Source organism: Dendropsophus ebraccatus, chromosome 5 (genome assembly GCF_027789765.1).
Source record: "Dendropsophus ebraccatus isolate aDenEbr1 chromosome 5, aDenEbr1.pat, whole genome shotgun sequence".
NCBI lineage: Eukaryota > Metazoa > Chordata > Amphibia > Anura > Hylidae > Dendropsophus > Dendropsophus ebraccatus.
In genome coordinates this window covers 145,950,699-145,975,366 of record NC_091458.1, presented here as the reverse complement: position 1 = coordinate 145,975,366, position 24,668 = coordinate 145,950,699, and the positions used below count along the sequence as shown (strand labels likewise).

The 24,668-nt window shown below is 40.9% G+C and overlaps 1 protein-coding gene across 3 annotated transcripts in view; it reads right to left on the bottom strand.

Moving 5' to 3' along the window:
• The window catches only part of DLGAP3 (DLG associated protein 3), a 305,405-nt gene that overhangs the window by 47,578 nt on the left and 233,159 nt on the right, over window positions 1–24,668 (bottom strand). The window contains exon 8 of one of the 3 annotated variants that reach the window (XM_069971554.1): window positions 10,037–11,200. The exons of the other annotated variants lie outside the window; for them this stretch is intronic. Within the exon in view, the coding sequence (XP_069827655.1) occupies window positions 10,044–11,200 (1,157 nt within the window). The 3' untranslated portion in view covers window positions 10,037–10,043. Of the gene's footprint in view, window positions 1–10,036; window positions 11,201–24,668 lie in introns of those variants that run through there. 3 annotated transcript variants of the gene reach the window in all.

Here is a 24,668-nt window from a genome sequence, read left to right as displayed (position 1 = left end):
CAGGATGGAAGTAAATTATTATTCCTCCATCCGTCAGACAAATTGATCAGGACCCCTGCAGTCATGCTGCGGGGGGTCCCTACAGTGACAGGCACTTCTGACTCTCTTAAGTCACTACAGATCCCAGCGTTCAAGGAGTTAATGTCAGATAGCTGTGTGATCGGACTAAATCCATCCCATACATATTAAAAAACTATTTAAGCATGAGGCAGCGGCAGTAGGAATATATAAAGACGTACTGTATGGCTGATGTGAAGGGGTTAAAAAAAAAAGTAAACACTTTTTTGCTTTGCGTTGCCATATTTTAATCCCTCTAAATGCTTCTATTTTTTGTCAATGGACTTTTGTGAGGGCTACCTGTACATTATTGTATTGGCTTTTGTATGTTACATTTCAGTTGCATGCAGCCGACCACTTGTGTGGCCTTACCATTAGGCTACTGTTGTTCAATAAGAAGGGAGTACTAGGCACTCTTCATTAATTATCATAATCACTAAAGTGCCTAATAGTATCTAAGGCTGGGTTCACACTACGTATATTTCAGTCATTATTGTGGTCCTCATATTGCAACCAAAACCAGGATTGGATTGAAAACACAGAAAGGCTCTGTTCACACAATGTTGAAATTGAGTGGATGGCCGCCATATAACAGTAAATAACGGCCATTATTTCAATATAACAGGCGTTGTTTTAAAATAACAGCAAATATTTGCCATTAAATGGCGGCCATCCACTCAATTTCAACATTGTGTGAACAGAGCCTTTCTGTGTTTTCAATCCACTCCTGGTTTTGGTTGCAATATGAGGACCACAATACTGACTGAAATATATGTAGTGTGAACCTAGCCTTAAAGTGTAAGGTAATTAAAGGTTAATGGCTATGCAAAGCTTTGCAATTATTTTCTTTGTTGCTAATTTGCTTTGAAAACAAAAAAATAAAGGGACTCTGTTACCCTAACTAAAGTTATCAGTAGATGATACATCAGTGGAGTATACAACACTGATTCTATATCTGCAATTTTTTATCTTTCTATGTATTTGCATTCCTTTGCTATAAGCCACAAATGAAGGAGTCTAAGGACCCTGTTACAGGGAGTGATAATCAGCCAAATTGGGCACGATCAGCCAATGAAACGATTATCAGCTGGTTTAGGTTTGGAGCTAAAATTGACGATCGATGACCGCATTGCAACGTGTAATAGCTATGTGTAATAGTAATGCGCGGTTGCCAAAACACCTGATACTTTACCTCTTCCCGCTCAAGGTCTTCTCTCCTGTGCTCTGCAGCTTCCCGGTCCCAGCGGCAGCAACCTCTGAGCAGCCTGTCAGCTGACAGGCCACTCAGCCAATCACAGGCCGCTCAGAGGCTGCTGCAGGGACCTGGAAGATGCGGAGCACAGGAGAGAAGACCAGGAACGGGAAGAGTTAAGGTATCAGGTCTCTGGGCAAGGGTTGCATGGACATCGCTAATGATGTCTATACAACCCTTACTGCCTGATTATCGGGCTGTCTAATAGGTCCAGTAAACGAGCGCTTGTTTACTAAAATGATCGGGCCGTAGTAATAAGTAGTAATTAAGTGGTCCTGATTGTGCATAGAGTGGGACAAGTCTTCACTAGAGATTATCGAACAGCAGAAAATCTTAGGTTTTATAGAACTCAAACCTTGGCGAACCTTCCGCATTTGATTCCCGATGCTTTCCCGGTCCGTGGGGAAGGAGGAGACAGCCCTATTACCTGGGCTGAATCCCGGTATTACAGGCGATACCCGGGCTGTCTCCCCCTTCCCCACGGACCGGGAAGGCATCGGGAATCAAATACGGAAGGTTCGACAAGGTTTGAGTTCTTTAGAACCTAAGATTTTCCGCTGTTCGATCATCTCTAGTCTTTACTGTGTGTACAGATGCTGTGCCTCCACATTCAGTAGCAGAGAATCCTGGGGGTGCTCACATTGTACGGTCAGCTCTCCTGTCACACAGCACCAAAACCTCAGTAACCACACAGTGACATTATACTGACTGAATTGTTGCATAACAAAGAGCATTGTCTCCTGGTAAGCTGCAGAGCTGGTAATATAATTAGTAAAAGTTAATGATATAATTAGCCTAAGGTAATTGTCCTCAGCTGATATACAACCTGCCTGATGAACAGGTGTCTTTCCTTGTGTAAGGACTGGGACTTCCTGTGTTTGGTCTCTTTTTTTGAATAGAGAAAAGCCTAAATATCATTACGGAGGGAGCATGGACCGAAGGTTGGCCGAACGTTTAACCTTGAATTAAAGATAGAAAATTAAAAAAATAAAGTGAGTATATTGGAAAACTGCTTGTGATCACAACCCCTGTTGATTTTTTAAAAATCAAACATTTTTTAGGTCATTGCAGCCTCAGACAAGAAAGGTGTGGATAGTCTCACGTCTTACATGTGAGGCCATGTAAGCTGTTTCTAGTCCAGACAGGTTGTATACAGCAAAGCAGGTTACATTAGAGAGGGTGGAGAGAACCCACGACTGCAGGAGAGGAGAGGGGTCACACAGACAGAGAGAATCAGGGTTTATTTAGGCATAAGGGAAGGGAAATAATACATGTTCTGTTCTATATGGGAAAAAACCACAAGCCTAGCAGGGTTATCAGACATTCATTTATATTTAGATAGAAAATGACTGTAAGGCTATGTTCACACTAATTAAAAAACATTTTAAAAAAAGAGAAATGGCGTCTGCTTTTTCTTTTTAAAATAACATTTGCTATTAACGCATTTTAATTGAAGTCAATGGAATGACGGCTGCTCAATGCACACAGTGTATTAAAGGAGTAGTTCACAAAAAAAAAATCTATATTTTAAATCAACTGGTGCCAAAAAGTGCCAGAGATTTGTAATTTACATCTATTAAAAATCTCAAGTCTTCTAGTACTTATCATCTGCTGTATGTCCTGCAGGAAGTGGTGTATTATTTCCAGTATGGAGAGCAGGAGAGGTTTTCTATGGGGATTTGCTACTGCTCTGGACAGTTCCTGACATGGACAGAGGTGGCAGCAGAGAGCACTGACGAAACAATATCATGCTGCTCGGCTCCTCTTGCTCTGTCTATGTTATATTTTTAGATTTTCGTGGTGACAGATTTATTTGTTATTCATGTGGTCTGGATGAGGGGGGTTGTCTTCTCAAAGAGATGATCTTTTGGAGAGATTTCAATGTATTTAAAAGAGCAGAACTGAGTTGTCCAGAAAATATTGATAGCCAAAATATTCAACTCTTAGGGGCCTATTCCACGGAGCGATAATCCAATTATTGCTTCGTGGAATAAATACAACGATCAGCCGTTGACAATGATCATCGGCTGATCGTTGATATAGGTTTGAACCTATAATTGTCGGGCGCCGATCGTGCATCGCTACGTGTACTGTAATAGCAGTGTGTGGCCAGCGACTGATGATTTACATTACCTATCCATGCTGCAGGGCTCCTCTTTCGGCCCCGGGTCCCGTGCGCTCCAGCTCAGCCAATCACTGGCCGGGATGGCTGAGACAGGCCGCTCTGAAGCTGGAGCGTGCGTGACCTGGGGAGAAGCGTACGGCAAGAGGAGCCCTGCAGCCTGCATAGGTAATGTATAAAGTTTAAGCAAGGGCTGCAAGGACATCAGTAACGATGTCCATGCAGTCCTTGCTAAACGATAATCGGGCCGTGGAATAGGCCCAGTAAACGAGCGCTGATCTAATAACACCCTTAGAATAGGAATAAAACAGGATCAGTAATAAAGCTGCCAGGGTGCCCTCACATACACTTTTTCTGCAGTGTTTTTCAGGCTTAAAAAAAAAAGCCAGAAAAAATATTTGTTTTTCATGTATTTGTGTTTTTTTCTGGCATCTTTTTCTGGCGTTTTTGACTTTATGTGTGAATGATCTTTTTTGTGGTTTAGGTGACCATGACCTAGCTTCTGGACCACAAAAGGTGACAAAAACACCAGAAAAAAAACAAAACCAGAACAATCCTCTTTAAGTCCAAAAAAAATGCCACACCCTCAGCATGCTGTGTTTTGGAAAAACTGCCAAAAAAATGCCACATTGTGTGCTGGCCAGATCATTAACTTTCATTGGCTTCCAGCTAACGTCTGGCCACAGGCAGTTTTGCAAAAAAGAAAAAACACCATGGTGTTTTCATTGGCGTTTTTCTAAGATTTTAAGGCAGTGCAAAGCCAGAGTTAATGAGAGTAAAAACAGGAAAAGTCTGGATTCATAAAGAGGTTGCAAATGGCATATCAGGGGGTCTGAGAATTAATGAAGCCATGGAACTTGCGATGTGTAACTTCTTTTAATGGACACTAAAATCTGTAAAAATAATTCAGCATTAGGCTATGTTCACACAATGCTTTTTGAGGCAAAAAAAATACATACGTGGTATTGCTACATGCAAAATTGTCCAAACAATTAAATTATTCCTGATCCCTCACAGTTAACATAAATGCAAAAAATAAAACACGCCAGATTTCTGGTCACAAAACACTGCAAAAAAGGGAATACAAAAGTGATTAAGGCTATGTTCACACTGCGTAAACTTACGGTCGTAACTTTTCACGGCCGTGGATTTGCGTGCGCACATACGGTCGTATGTTTGATCGCACTTCCGACCGTAAGTGCTAGCCGTGAACATACGGACGTTGTTTAATGTGGCTTACTAGCATGATTTCAAGCGGGCTGACACAGGTCGTTTACTTTAAATATAGCGCCCAGCCCGAGAAACCGCTCAGAATATATTTTATATCAAAATCAAGTTTACTTTGGCAGATATCAGATGTACGTTCGCGTCCGCATTGAAACTCACGGCCGTAGGTGCAGCATTTCCGGCCGCAAATATTGGTCTTGTTCATTTTTCACGGGGCCGTATAAAATCCGACCGTAAGTTCGTACATAGTGTGCACTTCCCGGCCGTAGTTCCATTGCATTACATTCATATCAGTGAACCTCAAACTTACGTTCGTATTTTTGCGGCCGTAAATACGACCGTAAGTTTACGCAGTGTGAACATAGCCTAAAAGTGGGAAAAAAAGAAAGAAAAGAAGGATTACATGGGTCAGAAGATGACACAGATTGCTTTTTTTTGCCATGAAGTTTGGTACCATTGGATTCATACTAACAGGTACAATAGTATGTCAGTGTTAGGCTATGTTCACACAGCGTTTTTTCATTTCCGTTTAAAATTACGTCCGTCATTTTGAGTCTAAAATGACGGACGTTATTTAGCTGCCTGACCTCCCCTTAATGCACTGACGGGTTTTTGCACATTATTCTCGGCCGTTGGCTGTGGCTTAATTGAAAAGTCTATTAAATTTAATAGCAAAAACGGAAACAGAACGGTGACAAAAGGAAAACTGTGTGTGAACTACAAATAAAAAACGTCCGCTGTTTGCAAAAGACGTCCAAAAATAATGTTCATGTACATTATTTTGACGTCCGCGGCAAAAACGTCCGTTTTTCAATGCATTGTGTGCATTACATGTCCGTCTTCCCATTGACTCCAATGCAATGGCATTGCAGTCAGTTAAATCTTGGCAAAAACGGACGTTATTTTAAATATGAAAATCATCCGCCTTTTTAATACTTTTGACGTTGTGTGAACATAGCCTTACCATGGAGTGAGCTTGGAAAAAAAGATTGTCCCACAAATTTGCGTAATTGCATTTATTTATTTATTTATTTTTTAAATAAAGAGTGCCAGTAAAAAGTACAATTTATGGGTTTTAGAAGGTGAGGAGGAAGAAAATGTCAAACATTCCTTCTCCTGATAAGCCCATTGCTTTCCTCCCTTTGTTGACGGCTTGCTGTCTAGGTTACAGACCACCACTCTGCTTTGTGGTGGTCTGGCTGATGTGTATATAGACTGGTCAGGAATACATATATATATACGCATATCAGGAGAAGGAAGCAAGTTTGTTAAATAAATATATTTGAGAAAAAATTTACGTGATCAGTCCTACAAGTTTAGCAGCATTAGGTAAAAAGGGAATACTTCTTTAAAGGGGTTATCCAGCGCTACAAAAACATGGCCACTTTTCCCCCTGTCTTGTCTCCAGTTCAGGTGTGGTTTGCAATTAAGCTCCATTTACTTCAATGGAACTGAGTTAGAAACCCCACCCAATCTGGAGACAAGAGGGGGGGGGGGGGAGTAGCCATGTTTTTGTAGCACTGGAAAAACCCCTTTAAAGGAAAACTTTAAAGAAAAATATTAATTTCAAATTAACTGGTCCCAGAATTATATGTGAATAAGTATATTACTTCAATTAAAAAATCTCAAGTCCTCCAGTACGTATCAGCTTTTGTATGTCCTGCAGGAAGTAGTGTATTTTTTGCAGTCTGACACAGTGCTCTCTGCTGTCACATTAGTCCACGACAGGAACTGACAGGAACTAGCGAAGCCCTTAAAGAAATCATTTGTGTAGTTCCTTTCACGAACAGAGGTGGCAGCAGAGAGCACTGTGTCAGACTTGAAAGATTACACCACTTCCTGCAGGATACACAGAAGCTGATAAGTACTGGAAAACTTTAGATTTTTAAATAGAAGTAATTTACAAATCTATATAACTTTTTGGTACAAGTTGATTTGAAAAAAAAAAAAAAAAAATACATTCTCACAGGAGTTCCCCTTAAATCATATTTTATTTTATAGAGTATACAAAATATTTGTCTTTAAAGTATTTTTCTAATTTTATATACTATTCATTTCTGTAATATTGTTCATCCTTTAAAGTACACCACTATAGCATTCACATATGGTCTACAACAAACCAAGGTGTCAAGGCACATATGGCGCATACAGTGTATATTTTCCATAGCAGATTTCTGTGAAATATTACAATAACAGCAATGTGGATTTCATTTCCACGCAGAAATTGACATGCATCATGGATCTGAAATCTGTAGCTTGTCAATTTTTATTGCAAATTTTCCCATTTACTGCACTGGAATCTCTCAGTAATCCTTCAGTGGAGATACAGTATGCTGATAAACATGATCACCCATATTCTGAACTGATCATATCCTATCCTAAACTACGTGATGGTATACATCCCATAGAGATGATTTTTGCAATATATTAAACATTCAGTTGTGCTGATGCAATGACCTTTTAATTTTAGAGTTTCTCTTGGGCTCTCTTTTATTTAAAGTGAATGTACCACCAGTACATCACTTTTTTCTTTTGTTTTTTACATGAACAGATCGGTGCCAGGGATGCCAGTGCCGCTGTCATTTTTTAGAACCACCACCCAGTTCCTGTGCACAGCGCTGGTCTATTCCCAGGCACCGGCCTTGCATGAAGCACTGGAGGCGGGCCCGCCGAACCCCAGTGTGACGATCTCCCCTCCATTGATTCTAATGGACCTGGGTCACAGAGGGGAGGAAAATCTTCCAATTGGGGGCAGCCGGTCCGCCTCCAATGCTTCATGCCCAGCCAGTGGTGGGTAATAGACCGGCGCTGTGTGCGGGAACTGGGTGGTGGTTCAAAAAAAGGTGTACCGGTGGTACATTAGCTTTAATCAAAGTATATTCTAATAACCCTTGGGGTGCATATAGTAAAAGCAATATCTGTATCACATCCGCAGGATACACGATTTGTCTAATCAATTGGGACCCCACGTTTCACAAGAACAGGGTTCAAACTTAGTCATCACCAGTGCCAGTGGAGCCTATTAGTAGCTCCATTCAAACAGGGGATACAGAACTCTAGTTTGTGTAATTAGTTTCCCAGCAATCACATGCTTAAAGGGAAACTAACAGCGGATAAGAAGACTCTAGCCTGCTGTTAAGTTTCCATACGGCATTTTGTTACCTTCATCCTCAGCACCGTTTTAAATCTTCACTTTAAATAATATTTATATTAGGTGTTTTGGTGCAGTGGGGCAGGACTATTTATTGCCACCCCAATGCGCCCCCTCCAGCCCACCCCTTCTCATGAGTATTTATCTCGTACTCTGCAGTGATAAGTACCAGAGTTTCGTCACTGCAGAGTGCTGCCTCATTATTCATGAGTAGAGATGATCGAACAGTGGAAAATCTTAGGTTCTATAGAACTCGAACCTTGTCGAACCTTCCGCATTTGATTTCAGATGCCTTCCCTGTCCGTGGGAAAGGAGGAGACAGCCTGGGTACCGCCAGGAATTTCGGGATACAGACTTTTACCTGGGCTGAATCCCAGATTTCCAGGCAGTACCCGGGCTGTCTCCTCCTTCCCCACAGAATTCGTTCGACAAGGTTCGAGTTCTATAGAACCTTAGATTTTCTACTGTTCGATTATCTCTATTCATGAGCAGAGGTAATCCAGCGGGGAGGATCGGAGGGCTTTACACCTTTACATTCATTCTCAGTATCAGTGCGCTATGGGAAAACAACAGCAGGATAAAGGGTCCTAACCTACTGTTAGTTTGTCACAGTAGCGATGAGCGGACCTGCTAAAAGTTTGGATTCGCACAAACCCAAACAATCAGCATTTGAATCCCGCTGCATGGAGAAGGTGGATGCAGCCATAGGATGTCCTCAGGTTAGTCCTCGGGCTGCATCCACCTTCTCCAGGAAGCAGGATTCAAATGCAGATCATTTGGGTTTTTATGAAACTGAACTTTCATCACTCTGTACCGACACCAAACCCACCTTCTTGACAATCAGATAGATAGTAATATGGACCAAAATATTAGGGTAAGGCGATAGCTGTTAAAGCGACTCTGTACAGTTACCTTGCCAATGGCACCACTTTGTAGAGCTCTTCATGCTATGCCCAATTTGGGGGTTGTCCTGTCTCCTGGTGCCGGTATTTAGAAGAAAAACGACTTTTATCAAACTGGCGTGGCCTAGAGCGTCAGTGCCCTAGGCCTGTGGCGCCTCTCTCCCTGCCCCTTCCCAGTCATTTTTCTTCTAAATACCTGCACCAGGAGACAGGACAACCCCCAAATTGGGAACAGTCTACAACGTGGTGCCATCGGAGTCAGAGTCGCTTTAACACCTATCACTTTACCCTAATATTTTGGTCCATATTACTATCTATATGATTGTCAAGACTACGGTCTATTGGAGGATAACTAGCATGGTAGCTGGTTCCATATTGGGATGGTGCAGGGGCTTCATCTTTTTTTGTTTTCTTTCTCCTTTTTATTTTTGCAAAAATTGAACCCTAAATATATTCCACGGAGCATAAATTGTGACTTGTCCACACTACCTGCCTACTGCCAGAATACAACCGGTAAAAGTATGTATGTGTGTGGTGTTGGGACATATTGTCCATATTTAATAAGTTGTGGTACATGTAGCTCATGTCTTCTAGGACGATAGGGGCAAGTGTGAGAATATGCTGTGTAGTGGTGTTTACTACTTATAGTCGCACCCAATTTACATATGTGGGGAGGACCTTCAATGACAATAATTGAAAAATTCTAGGCTAAACTTAGTCCACGCCTCCATAACAATAATTTTTTAATTGGCTATTGGGATGACATGATTACAATATACCCTAGAAAAGTTCTGAGTTGAAACGGATAGAGGCAACAGAGCTGAGTTTTTCATTTGGCACTAAATGAGTCATCTGTATTGCCCACAGAACTGGCGGCAAACCTACTAAGTGGACAAAGTCAAATCTGTTACATTTAAATCGACTCCATCAAAAGCCAGGCAGCATAAAATCCCAACAGGATCTCTCATTACAACACAGCTGTTTCACTACGAAATGTTGTAGTGGTTCAGAAGAATGTCTACCATTCCGACTTCTAACCTCCAACATATTCTCGTTATACCTTCAGTGAAGTAGCTGTTTGTAATGAGTAAACCTGTCATAATTGCATGTTGCCTGTGGTTCAAGCACTATAAATATCCTGAATTTCCTTTAATGGTGTAAGTCCAACCTGATGTTAATAGATAGTAGGCCACACGTTTGCTTGGAACCTTGGTTGAGTTAAAAATCAGATGCAGTCATTTGTATGTCTACATAATTACATCAATAAAAAGAAACATTTCAATTTAACACCTTCTTTATTGTTGTAAAACATGAAAAAGGCCAGTTCTTAATTTATCCATGGGTATCTCCCACTACTGGTTTGGGGTGGACACGAGGACGACCACGAGGTTGTCCTCTCCTGCGCAGAGGGCCGATAAGTCGGCTTCCTGCCCAGGTGGGGTTCTCGCTGCTGCCTCTGGCCATAGTGCTTGGCATAGAGGACCCAGTTCTTGGATCCTGAAGAAAGAATTGAGCAAAAGAACAGGGCAGAGTGGCTGAGACTGAAGAAATGCGTGTCCCTCTTGGACGTGTTAGTCCTCCACGAGCCCTTCGAGTAGTAGTTGCACTACCACTGCCTGGTGTTCCTCTGCCTTCTGGACCCTGACCTTCTTGGGCAATGGCTCTTTCTTGCCTTCTTTTTCTAAGTTCATCTCGGATGTCACCTAGTACACCAAGTAACTGACGGTGTAGCTCCCTATCTCTTGCTCTCTCCTCCCGCTGCCGGGTCATTTCTTCTTCTTTTAAAGCCAATTCTTGACGATATAACTGGTCTCTCAATTTTTCTAGTTGCAAAAGGCGATGGAGACTAGCTCTCCAACGAGCTCTTCTGTCATCCTTTGCGCGAGGGCGTCCAAGTCTTCTTGGCATAGTGGCACTAGATGCCTGGTCACCCTCAGGATACTCTGAAGACAAAAGGGATTCATTACAACTATGCTCACTGCGCTGAGATGAAGCAAGTTGGTGGTCATCTTCTCCATTATTATCTTTTCTGTGGTCTTGCATCAAGGGCCAAACCATTCCTCCAGGCAAAGAGCCTATCTCTGTTTGCTGGCTGCCTCCATCTCTTTCAGACTGTGTGGACTCTGCTGACTCAGGAACCCTGTCAGATGGTGGAATATCTGAGTCGCTTTCATCTCCCCAACCTGTATGTGCAGAAAGATAACAGAGAGGGTCTTCAGTGGAAGAGGCTAATGGCCCTGGAGATACACGTCTGAAAGATTGTTTGATCTGTCTCCCTACAGTGAGAGACACCCGCACTTCCTCCTTTGTCGGGGACCAATGCTCAAGGTAAGGATTAATAATCATTCCTTGACATCTTCTGCTTTCTAACTCTTGGTCCTCTGTATCTCCTTCTACTGATGTAGTACTATATGTTACTAATGTACCACTTCTTTGAGGTGGTGACAATGCTGATCTCATGGGGGACCTTTGATTTGGCAGTGATGATGCTGTGGGAATAAAGCAGAAATGTTTGTGAGCCGAAAACCATAAGGAAGAAGTTCACATAAAAATAAAATGTATAGTTATTTGTTCTCACACTAATACCCTAACATGCCCTTTCTACCCAATGCATGTGGATAAAGTTTTCATTCTACTGTTCAGTGAGTTAAACTTTTTTTAAGCTATGTTCCTACTATGGGAGTGGATCTGCATTTATCAGAAAAAGGCGCCCATCCATTGACAATTAAAATTATCTAGGAAAATGTAGTCAAGAATCTCGGCACTCACCAAAATCAATTGATGCTTATTTATTCAGTGAAGTAAATCACAGATATACACAGTTGATGAAGGCCAGTGGGCCGAAACTTGTCCCAGCATCTGTGGTTTAATAAACTGAATAAATAATAATCAATTGATTTTGGTGAGTGCCGGGATTCTTTACTTCATTTGCCTGGATTTTCCTACCACAAGCACCACTGACCCTCAGAGTGCCATCTTTTCAATCAAGCAAAAAATGATCATGATCGTTTTTTGCGGCCTTCATTATTAATAGATGGATGCCATTTCCCGATAAAATCCTGTCATGGGAACGTAGTCTTAACGTGAAATAAAAAATAATCAAAAATATTTTAGTTTGTAACAGCTCAAAAATATAGTGATTCTGCATGGGGAAATAAGTCTGTAATACATTGAACCCATGGAACATTTTTGTTATTGGAATAAAAGGGTTTTCTATAACATGGGTTTTACATCCCATTAGTTGCATTTAAGCACACGTGAAGTCCAATTTGCTGTCAAAAAAGAATGTTTTTTGCTTATTTTATTTACGCTAAATTATTTGGTTGTTTGAACCCATTTTCAAACGCTATTTTAGAAAACGTACATTTATGACAGGCCGAATACAAAATGTATCTTCCCCATTGTGATCATGTGCTTTGTGGTATATCTGATAGTTTTTAGATTTTATACAGACTTTTTCCACATGCAGTTTGTTGGACTGCTCTACCTTTAGCCCCTGCTGTTGCCTACAGAATCCAGAAAGTTAAAAAAAATAAAATAAAAAATAGGGAGTACGGGCCTCGGCTATGGATCTCAGGGTGCAGGACCTTCAGCAGAAGCTAAAGAAGAGGGTTGCCTGGAGTTGCAGTGTTGGATTGGGTGGCTGGCATTATGATTGATACTCAGTGTTGAAGCTGAGAGAAAAATATTAATGTAGCTAGACCAATGGTGAGTAACTAATCTATTGTATTTTACTGTATGCCTTAAATAGTGCAGTGACGCACCCTTCACTAATCTATCTCATTTTAACAGAATACCATAGAATGTGAAATTTGTATAAATATATATTTTTTGTGATTAATGTGGTTTTCATGGTAGGAAACCACTATGGGTAACCTGGCTTTTTTTTCAGGCAAGAAAACAGTTGTTTCAAGTAACAAAGTCTTCAAAAATTGGTTGGGAAGTTTTGAGCTGATGCACTAAATTTTCTCCTGTCTTTGCTAAAACTACAGATATGTCCCTTAGTACAATGCATTATATTGAAGTCTGTTGAGCTTACCTGGATCAGCTTTGATGCCTTCCAGCTCACCCACCATCCTGCACAACATGCAAGAAAGGAGGACCCTTCCCTCTTACTGGGATGGGGGGTTATGAGCATGGTGGCCCCTCCTGGCAGCCCTTATCGGGAAGCTCCTCTTTAAATCTTGCCGAAGGTCCAGGCACCCAATGTCTTGTGTTGAGACTCTTGGTACGTCATGCATAGCCGAGGCCGCTGGATCTGTGTCCACAGCTGGGGCTCTCTTGATATTTATTAGATGGGGATTAGCATTTTATATTATACTGAGGGTAAGGATGAAGGCTTATTATATGGAGCTTTTAAATAATAACTGTTTACAGGCATTGTTAAACAGGGGCATATGATCATTAGTAAGGAAATACTATGCATTTCATGTCAAGTTGAACAACCCTTTCTTTCTGTAGTTGTAACCAATAAGTAACATCTGTGTATACTATCAGGAGGGATAGGCACATGGTTATGACTGTGTTTGTGTTCTACAAGTGTTGCATGCATATACATTTAGAGATAATGGACCCAACACATTTTATGAATTGTCACACTGCCCATAGTACTATAAGCCACAAAAATCCAAATTTTCAATCACAATAATATCCTACCTCAAACAAGCAGAAATATTGTCCTACGTCACCTTATAAATCATCTAAACTTGACTACAACAGCAAATTCAAAGTTATGTTACAGTATGAGATCTTTACTAGTGTTGAGCCAACTTTAATAAAGTGTCTTGGTTTGGCCATGTGGTTGAACCTGAACGCTCTACATTGAGCTCCCGCCATCTGGCCACTCTAGGGTTGGCAGAAAAAAATAAATACAACCTATGGCATATGGCTGTATTCATGTTTTCCAGGACTCCCTAGGGCGGCATCCAACCTTGTCAGATGCTGGGAGTTAAATGCTGAGCGTTCGGGTTCGGCCACATGGCCAAACCCAGACACTTTTCTGAAGTTTGCTCAACACTACTTTACTTTATGGCATTTTTACTTTTACTTTAACCCCCCCCCCCCAGTGTAAGCTTCAAAATACAAATGCACAATCGTACGTACAACAAACGGATTCTTTGTTGAGTGATTCTCTTAGAATTTAAATTATCGATTTGTGTTTTTCGACTTGGCACAAAGACTGAGCACGGTTTTTGTAGACTTGCAAAAAAAAAAAAAGTTGCTAGTAACACCCAGTAAGTTGCTAGTAACACCTCCCCCCCCCCCCCCCAAAAAAAAAATAAAAAAAAAAATAACACCTTGGTCTAGCAGTACAAGCCAAAAGAGAACATGGATGTTGGTCTTAGGCATGAGCAATATGGAGACTGTAGTGCATCACATCAATTTTAACTGAGCTGTCACTATCAGTTGATCAGTTGAGCTATAAAAGGTCTTTCTTTAAACCTAGTATGTTCCCATATTTAAAGCAAAAAGATTTAACATACAATTTAATTTGTTAATTTTTTTAACGTTATTAATCATCTGACAAAAACACTATAAAATCACAAGAAATCAAATCAAATCAAAGAGCCATAAAACAACATAAATGGGACATATAAAGGATACTTTGTACTGTAGTTGTGCAACAAGTAAGACAGGCTGGTGACGACTTAAACCAAGAACGATTACGCTACATGAAAATGCCACAAACATGTAAAAGTTAAACAGAGCGCAGATTTTACACAAATCATGATTTAACTAGCAGTTTCCCTATAGAAAAAAAAATAAAATATAAAAAACATGCACCTGTTACATCCGCTGTAAAATTAAGATAACATAAGATAAGATAACATATCACAAAGGTCGGCAGGCAGTTAGCAGAATAACTCAGTGATGTGGTTGTGATAGCTGTAAGGGAATGTTCACACTGCAGAATCAATGCGGAATTTCAAGCGGAGTCAGTGACATGGACTCCGCTTGAAGTTCCGTCTGCCCATTTAATAGGATGTCTCACTTGCACTCCGCAATTCACATGTCAATTCTTTAGGCGGATAGCGGAGTGTGCATGAGACATCCTATTGAATTAATAGGATTCCGCTTGAAATTTCACGCTGATTCCATAGTGTGAACATACCCTAATGAAGGAAACACCACACCAAAACTAGACAGATTTGCTTATATTTGTTAATGTTCTTTCTTTACAGAGGAGACACTAAACAATTCCCACTTGACGTTAATTCTATAACTTTGTAATTTCAAATAAAACCATTCAAAGGACTTGAGCTCTTGAACGTGCACGTCCAGTTTTGTGTAAACAATCACATCATAGAATGTCCATTCTCTCTTTCAAACACAAGTATATTCATTAGCTCCCATAGATACTGGCAACTTATGACCTACATGTTCACTGAAAAGTAAAAGTACTGTTCTGCTGTATACCGTAATATTTAAAGGGAATCCGTCACTAGGTTTATTCCACCTTAAACAAGGGCAGCTTAAACTAGTAATATAAATGCTGAACAGATTGGTGTATTACTTACATAATTTTGTTCGGCCGATCTCCTAATATGCAGGAGAATAGGATTCTTGTCACACCCCTCCCCCCAACCTCCAGCTGCTGATTGTCAGTTGACTGCCTATACACAGCATGGATAGATAACTGCCAATCAGCAGCTGGTGGGTGAAGTTTTCTGCTTCTCATGAATATCCAGGACCACTGAGCGCACGTACATAATAGAGAGGACTACGTATTGTCCATGTTATTCAGGAGGATATCTCTGAATAAGCTGCATAGAACAATGTAAGTGATACATCATTCTGTTCAGCTTCTCTGTCACTACTTTATGCTATCCTTAGATAGGACAACATAAAGCTGCTGACAGAGTCTCTTTAAAGTATACTTCTAAGGATTTACATTGCAATATTTTTTAGGCTACGCTCCCACTTCAGGAACATAGCCAAGAAAGGTGGCCATATTGTTATAATCATGGCTGCGAATAATGAGCATTGTAAAACTGATAAAAGTAAATAATGCACTGAAAAGACCTTATTATAAGGCTGCTACCAGTCAGATCTCTGGGGAGACCAGAAAAGTACATGTGCATGGCTCTGATGCCTACTTTTTAACCCAGGAAAAGCTTCTAAAAAGTCAGAGGTCGTCTTATACACCGGGTGTCATCTTATAGGGCAGGTGCTGGAACCGGACTAGAAAATCTGTGGTTGCCGCATACGGTGGGGGGAGCTGAAAAAGGCCGCATCCTCACCATATACAGTGACCATATGAAGGGTAGAGAAAGCTGCAGGCGTCCAGAGTATGGAAAAATATGGAGATATGGTAGAGTGGCACTGTGCCCAGACTTATTTCACCCGTCTGGCCCGCCATTGTATCCTACCAGTATTACTGTACCTCCTTCTCTGCCTCTCAGATCTCGCTGCTGTCTGATGTTTTTTTATTAATTTTTATTTGGTGTGCATTGGAAGAAGGGTAGTCTTATACAGCGAATATATCCCAAACCTAATCTATATTTCAAGTGGAAAAGTTGGGGGTCGTCTTATACGCCGGAAAATACGGTACGTTTATTATTTATTATGATAGATCCTGGCCACACGAGTCAGTTATCCTTTGCTCGATAATCGGTAAAAGTGTCAGAGGAGCGGTAAAACGTCTGCTCGACGGCTGATCGCCTCTTTTGTGCTGCTCTAAAGTATACCACCGCACATCTTCTTGAATGAACAGGGGATGTGTGGCTGACAGCAATATATTTAAATGGCTTCATGAACGATACAGGAAATCGGCAGTGCAATTGATGGTGAGTTCTGAAGGCACTGCATAAAGCGCCAATCTCACTGATCAGCACTAGTTTGCTTCTGTAGACGACCGCATATCAGACCATCTAAAAGAACTAGTGATCATGTGCATCGGACCGTCCTATCCACTTACTTAACATAATTGCTAGATAAAGACTGCCTATCTCCGAGGACAGGCCAGGATGTCAATTTAACTAATGTTACTAAGAAACCTAAACCTGATATATGTTCACCTTGTTACACTCCATGGTACACGCTATAAGCACAGTTTGAACAAAAGACCCTGTTCAAGTCTGAGACCAGTATTTCAATGATGACTTATGACTATATGCATGATATTAATAGGCGAATGGTGGCAGCCTATAAAGGTGTTTTCAGGTCAAATTATGTAACCCCAAAACCCCATTAAAAACATTCAGATTTGGGGCTCTGTTCAACATGACCCATCTTCAGCTAAAGAGAAGCTTATAAAAATATGTTAGCCTTTGAATTTCCTCTCCACTTCCTCCTTTCTTTCTTTTCTTCTCTTACTTAGATTTTCCAAAATCTTTAGTCACACAACAATATTGCTAAACACCCCTAAACTATGATGGGAGCTGGATGCCATAGTATTTGCTATGCATGATACTTTTTCTGTTCATTTTATTCTCCTGGATATCGGGCTCAGCCCTAGAATTACCGCTTAAAACCCGAGATCCTTTCCAGATTCTATTTGTGCAACCATGAATTCTTAATTCAGATTATTATCAGACATGCTTCCCCTGTCACTCGCTATCCTCACGACTCCCACATTCTAATTTACACACTGTTTGAAATTCATTGAAGTGCAGGCAAGAGGAAAAGCAGCTAGGATCAGGTCTGTTTGACAATGACATCTGTTAGGAAATAATATTTCTGATACAGTACACAAGTGAGATCCTCTTTGTCTTTACCGGAAACTTAGAGCTCAGACTTTTTTAGTGCATTTAATTGATAATTAATTAACTTAAAGGACACTCCGGACAAATCGTATTTTTTTATATATTATTACATAAGCAAAGTTAGACAAATTCCTAATGTACACTTACTATCGAAAATGCTCATATAGTGCTATTTCCCTTAATTCAGTAGATCAGGCAGGCTTCAATTTTTCTAAAAAAAACTGTGACGTCACGAATCAGGTGCAATTCATATGAAGTGTCCAACAGGGAGCGCACTATATGTAGAAGTCTATGTAGTGTAGTGTCTATGTAAGTCTATGTAGTGTAGTGTCTATGTAGGTCTATCTAGTGTAGTGATTATTGAGATGATTATTTACAGTACCAAACATTTTATTCATTTTTATGGATTAATTTGGGGAGCAAGGACACTTGCATCTCCCGCTCTACCTCTGTGTGCTGCCGATGACGAGCGCTCACATCGGAAGAGAGGGAGATGGACAGCACCGAGAAGAGAGGGAGAGTGGTGACCGCGCATCTAACTACCTCCTCCTCCCTCCCTGCACAGTACCATGGGCCAGATAAACGCTGCACTACTCCTCCCATCATCTGCTCATATTATGTATGCTCCGGACCCGTGCTCAGCCCGCACTGTACCAAGCAGCACAGGGAGGGAGGGATAGAGGTGCCCCTGCATCTAACTACCTTCCCCCTTCGTCCCCATGCTGCCCGATGCCGTGCGGGCTGAGCACTAGTCTGCTACATATTAAAGCTATGTTCCCACAATGGGCAACCAGATGGCTGTCATTTTAGAGCCGAAAAAGGGCCATCTAGTAACTGGGTACTGGGTGTGAAGTCACCCAAGCCACAGGGTCCTGTGAAGACAGTGTGCATTATACCAAGTCATTGGGTGCTGTAAAGACAGTGTGCGTTATACAAAGTCACTGGGTGCTGTGAAGACAGTGTCCATTAAAATAAATCACTGGGTGCTGTGAATATAGTGTGCATTCCAATCTAAAAATGTATTTGTTTAAAATTAACCAAAAGATGTCCAAGTTGCAAAAAAATCTGTCCCTTCTCCGGGTAAGTGTCAGCAGCCAAGGTGGCACAGAAGGTGATCGCAGTGAAAGACTGTGGGAGTGGTGATTGGGTGTCAGAGACCATCTTCCAAATGCAGTGCCATCAGCAAGAGAGCTCCTGGTGAGGCTAGCATTTTCCCAAGACCCTGAGGCACTGGATTTGGAGGATCTTTTTGAGAAATCTCCTGAGAGGCAAGAATTGCAAGAAAGCTTTGATACTCCCAGAGTTGACACACCCCAGAGAATTCAGTAGAGCTAGGCAGAGCTATGGAGGATGAGAGCTTGTGAGAGGACAAGTTTGTCCCAGACTATGATGATGATGACGTTGCAGACTCCACGTGGAATCTAGTAAGGATGGTCCGAACCTGCCGAGGTTAAACCCGAACACACTGCGTTAGATTCCGGCTGTCTGGCCGTTCCGTGCAGCAGGTGAATACAGCGGGAGGACCGCCTGGAAAACTGGGATACAGCCTATGGCTATGGCTGTATGCCAGTTTTCCAGGCGGTCCTCCCGCTGTATCCACCCTCTCCACGGAGAGGTTCGGACCACCCTAGAATCTAGTTCCACAGATGTCATCTTCAGCATCATGATTGGAGGATGAAGCTGTATCTCTACTACCGACTCAGCGTCTAGTCCCTAATTCTGGGTTAGAAGGAAAAAGGGGTAGGCGTACAGCATCAGCCAGTTGATATCTGGAAAGTCCTGGTACTCAATGGGTACCACAAGGCAGTAGCAGCGGCAGTCCACAACAGGTTACGAGTGCACCTGCTCGGAAGAACTGCTCACTGAGATGAGCAGTCTGGCAGTTCTTCCATCTTGGGAGCGGAAAAAGACATTCTGCTATATGTAACATCTGTGACCAGAAAGTCAGCTTTGGGTTCAAACCCAGACACCACTTCTATGGAGCGCCACCAACTCACTGCCTGGAAGAACCTGGATACACGGGCCCATGTCAAAACAGTTCTAAAATAGCAGTTGTTATTAATCTTCAATGCACACATAGATGCAGTCTGTGCAAATCAATGCTTAATTGTTTTCCATACACACCCCGATTGGGCCGTATGGAAATAAATGTTTCTGCAGCTGTTAGAGCTCTGAAGGCCGCAGGAACATTCACACACCCGCCCATGTTCGGCCAGTATAACAACAGCATTTGCAAATAATGACTGACCGTAAAAACGACCAACATTTCCCCGTTGTGGGTAAATAGCCTCAATCAATATTTTACATACCTTTTTTTTTAAGACAAATTAGATGATGCAAAATGAAAATTGTAAATCCTCAATGCATTCTTAGGTTATGTTCACACAACATATAACAGCATCCGTTGCGTAGTGTTGGGGGCAGCGTTCAGCCCGTTCATACAGCCGATACTGCTGTATCAGTTGCAGGAACATTATTTTTTTTACAATTGAATTGCAGGCACTGTCGGATGTGTCCGCAAATCAATTAACCATTCACTACAATGTAATGTTCGTCAAACAGCGTCCGCAAATAATAGGCAGGTTCATAATTTTAACGCCCGTTCTAACGAATCCACATTAAAACAACAATGTCGGAGAACAGCGGGTGGCACTGCATTGAATAAAATGCTGCCCCTGCAGAAAAGAACGGGCTTTGATTTAATTTCAATCAGTGTCCGTTCTTTACTTAAAAGCAACACCGTGAACATAACCTTACTGTGTTTAGGATCAACTTCCGTTTTTAAAATTGTTAATTTTAAATATGATGCCAAATATTTATTAAATAAAATATGAATAAGTCTTCACTTCAATGAACGTAACTTCACAGATGAACAAAATGTTTTAGAACATAACTTGTATGTTGTCTTTATACAAGGGGAGTCAAAAGTCTCAGGACACCCTTTTATTTCATAAACAAAAAGAAAAACAAGTGATGGGTGAGGGGGCATATCTTTTAGACTATGCCCAGAACATGGCCGTCATATTGTATCAAGAGCAAGGATTTCCAATGGAATGGTGGTCATGTAGCATATAGCATTTGTTAAGATCTAAGTGTTAACGGGTCAGCGAAATGAGCAGGGAGAGATGGATCCTGGCAATGCTCCTCTCCCTGCTCTTCTTTTTACAATTTAATTTGGCAAAAAGCAGAAGTCTGAATTAGTTAATGATGCAAACAACCTCCAACTCCAGACTACACGGATTATGGGGCGCAGGTCCAACTTGAGATCGAGGCACAGTGAGTAATAAAAATATATTTTATTGTGGAGACTCAACGCGTTTCGGAACCGCACCGGTTCCTTTCTCAAGAGTCATGATACTGATAAAACAGAACAGCACTATATATCACAAACCAAGATGACATCAAAAGGGGAGGAGGACTCAGAACCTCCCACTTCAATCAACACAGACACCTGTAACACCAATAAAGAAAGGCATATAGCTATATACTACATTGCATTGAAATACAATAATATATAAGAGTATATAAAACGAATATGTATATAAATAAAAATAATATGTGTAGAAAATGTATAAAAAAAAAAAAAAAAAAACTTTAAAAAAAAAAAACTTTAAAAAAAAAAAAAAAAAAACTTTAAAATTCTTTTTTTTTTTTTTTTTTTTTTTTTCTTTTTTCTTTTTCTTTATATATATATATATGTATATAAAGTTAAAAAATTATACCTTCGTATTTTCTAGTGTCTCATTTAAGCCATCTGGTGACAAAGAGCAAAGTTTAAAAATCCAGTACGATTCCCTATTAATGAGCTGCTTGTATCTATTGGGAACATTCTCTCCTATACGTTCCAAAATAGTGAGTCTCAAACTACTAGGGTCAGAATTATGCTTAAGAAAAAAGTGTCGAGAGACACTATGCAATAAAAATGAATTTTTAATATTAGCTCGATGCTTGTTCATGCGGCACCGCACCGTCTGAATGGTGCGTCCCACATACTGCAGGTGACATGGGCATTCTAGGAGATAAATAACATACTGTGATGAACAAGAATACATTTCACGGACAAAAAATATCTCATTAGTGACTATAGAGGTAAATGTTGGTGCTGGGGTATCTGTTATCCAATTGCAGCATAAGCACCTCGCTACATTGCAGCGTACGGTGCCCACAGATCTAGTTTTTGTATTATTATTTTTGTTTGTATTATTACTATTTTCCATATCTGAAGTAATTTTACGGAGTTTGCTAGGTGCTAGATGGCTACGTAATGTTTTAGTTCTACGGAAAATAACATTAGGTTGTTTGGGAAGAATTGATTTTAGAATAGGATCACTGAGAATAATACCCCAATGTTTCGTTAAGACCCTTTTAATTTCCTGTGTACCACAATTATATTCTGTAACCATAGAAATGCCATATTTATTGAGATCTTCAGAAGTAGTTTCATGTTTGTGGTTATTAGTCATCTTATCTAAAATCTTTTTTTGTGTGGTACATTTATTTTTACTGTAAGCATTGGATAGTAATCGTTTGGGATAGCCTTTGTTGGTGAAACGATCATATAAAATTTTTGATTGTTCCTGGTAATCAGTATCCAAAGTACAATTTTTTCTTATACGTTGGTATTGCCCGTATGGTATATTTTTTAGCCAATTCGGAAGATGGCAACTCTTATAATCTAGGAAGCTGTTAACGTCCACTTTTTTAAAAAAATTAGAGGTGATGATACTGATCATCACAGTATGTTATTTATCTCCTAGAATGCCCATGTCACCTGCAGTATGTGGGACGCACCATTCAGACGGTGCGGTGCCGCATGAACAAGCATCGAGCTAATATTAAAAATTCATTTTTATTGCATAGTGTCTCTCGACACTTTTTTCTTAAGCATAATTCTGACCCTAGTAGTTTGAGACTCACTATTTTGGAACGTATAGGAGAGAATGTTCCCAATAGATACAAGCAGCTCATTAATAGGGAATCGTACTGGATTTTTAAACTTTGCTCTTTGTCACCAGATGGCTTAAATGAGACACTAGAAAATACGAAGGTATAATTTTTTAACTTTATATACATATATATATATATAAAGAAAAAGAAAAAAGAAAAAGGAAAAAAAAAGAGAAAAAAAAAAAAAAAAAAAAAGAATTTTAAAGTTTTTTTTTTTTTTTTAAGTTTTTTTTTTTTTATACATTTTCTACACATATTATTTTTATTTATATACATATTCGTTTTATATACTCTTATATATTATTGTATTTCAATGCAATGTAGTATATAGCTATATGCCTTTCTTTATTGGTGTTACAGGTGTCTGTGTTGATTGAAGTGGGAGGTTCTGAGTCCTCCTCCCCTTTTGATGTCATCTTGGTTTGTGATATATAGTGCTGTTCTGTTTTATCAGTATCATGACTCTTGAGAAAGGAACCGGTGCGGTTCCGAAACGCGTTGAGTCTCCACAATAAAATATATTTTTATTACTCACTGTGCCTCGATCTCAAGTTGGACCTGCGCCCCATAATCCGTGTAGTCTGGAGTTGGAGGTTGTTTGCATCATTGTTTCCTGTTGGATATCGGGAGTGGCTGCGGTCCTTGATATATACGCTGCAGAGTGTTGTGCCTCCCTTTGCACAACCACATCAGGTGAGGGTTGCCGTGCACCCCTATCCCTTTTTCACCTTGCCCTTCTGATCCTCGCCATGGAGCGCTGTCGCCCTTTGTTTTTTCTGAATTAGTTAATGGCTTTTTAGCGAATAACAAAGTTTTGAAATATATATTGACCTTTATTTTAGATGTGCAAAGAGTATTCACACACTATCAAAGTGATAGACCTTTTTTTAACTGGACGGCCATCATTTAAAGGAGAATAACAGCCCTTACTTTATAATAACAGATTTTATTTGTACAGTTCAACGGTGTGTGAACATAGGCTTAAAGGTGAACAAAACATGCTCTGCAGAAGGGATCGGCACCACTTAATACCTGCTCCACCCCGAACCCTTTAAGGGTACAAACACACACACACACACTGTATACGCAGCAGATACGCAGCAGATCTGCAGCAGATTTGATGGTGCAGATTTGATGCTGTATTCAGTTATTTAGATCTAGGGTGCCTTCCCACGTACCTTCACACGTTTTTAACGCTGCGTTTTTTACATGCGCGTTTTGAATTTCACGTGATTTTCATGTGAAAATCAAAACTGCCATGTAAAAATCGCAGCAAAAACGCAGCGATAAAAACGCAGCAAGACGGTACGTGTGAAGCTACCCCTAATCTGCTGTGAATGTGCTGCGTATTTGCTGCGTATCGCAGCAGAAAATACGCTGAGTATACGGTGTGTGTGTTTGTACCCTTAGGGTGCGTTCACACCTACCGGATCCGCAGCTGATTTTCATGCTGCGAGTTTGCAGCGAAATCAGTTGCGGATCCTGTACTGTGAATCTCAGTGGGTCCCATACACGCAGCGGATCCGCTGCCTGCATGGGACCCGGCCCCTTTAACCCCTGCACCGCTGCCGGCTGGCTGCCTGCAGCTTACAGCCCCGACCCCCGCACCGCCCGCACGCCCAATCGCCTCCCCGACCCCCTGCACGCCCGATTGCCGCCCCGGCCCCCCGATCGCCGCCGCACGCCCAATCGCAGCCCCACAGCCTCGGCCCCGAGCATACATCAACTGCTCGGGCCGTGGCTGTGTGATGCTCCCGCCTTCCCTGCACGGCAGCACTGATGCTGATGGGCAGCGAGGGGACATTATTTGGCCTCAAAATGATGGACATCCAAAAAGACATCTGTCAAATGGGCAAAAAAGGATGGCGTGTGAACCTAAGAGTGCCCTCACACTTGTTTTTTTTTTTTTTGTAGCAAATTTCTGGCATTTTTTCCTTTATGTGTGAATGATTTTTTTTTGTGGTTTAGGTGTTTTTGTGTGCACCAAGATGGCTGAACTTCCTGTTACTCTGCCATCATGTGACATAGTTGCTAAACCAAAAGAGTACAAAAACACTATTGAGATGACCAGAACATCCCGATTGAAGTTCATGGGAGAAACAGTTTGCATTTTTGCAAAAAAAGTCACACCCTCAGCATGCTGAGTTCTGGGAAAACTGCCAATTAGCCGAAAAAACACCAGAAAGGAGAGAAAAATGTCACCCCAAAAAAACACCATGTGTGTTAGGCAGATCATAAACTAACATCTGACTGCAGGCGTTTCATGAAAAAAGAAAACACCATGGTGTTTTTTTTTTTTTTTTTA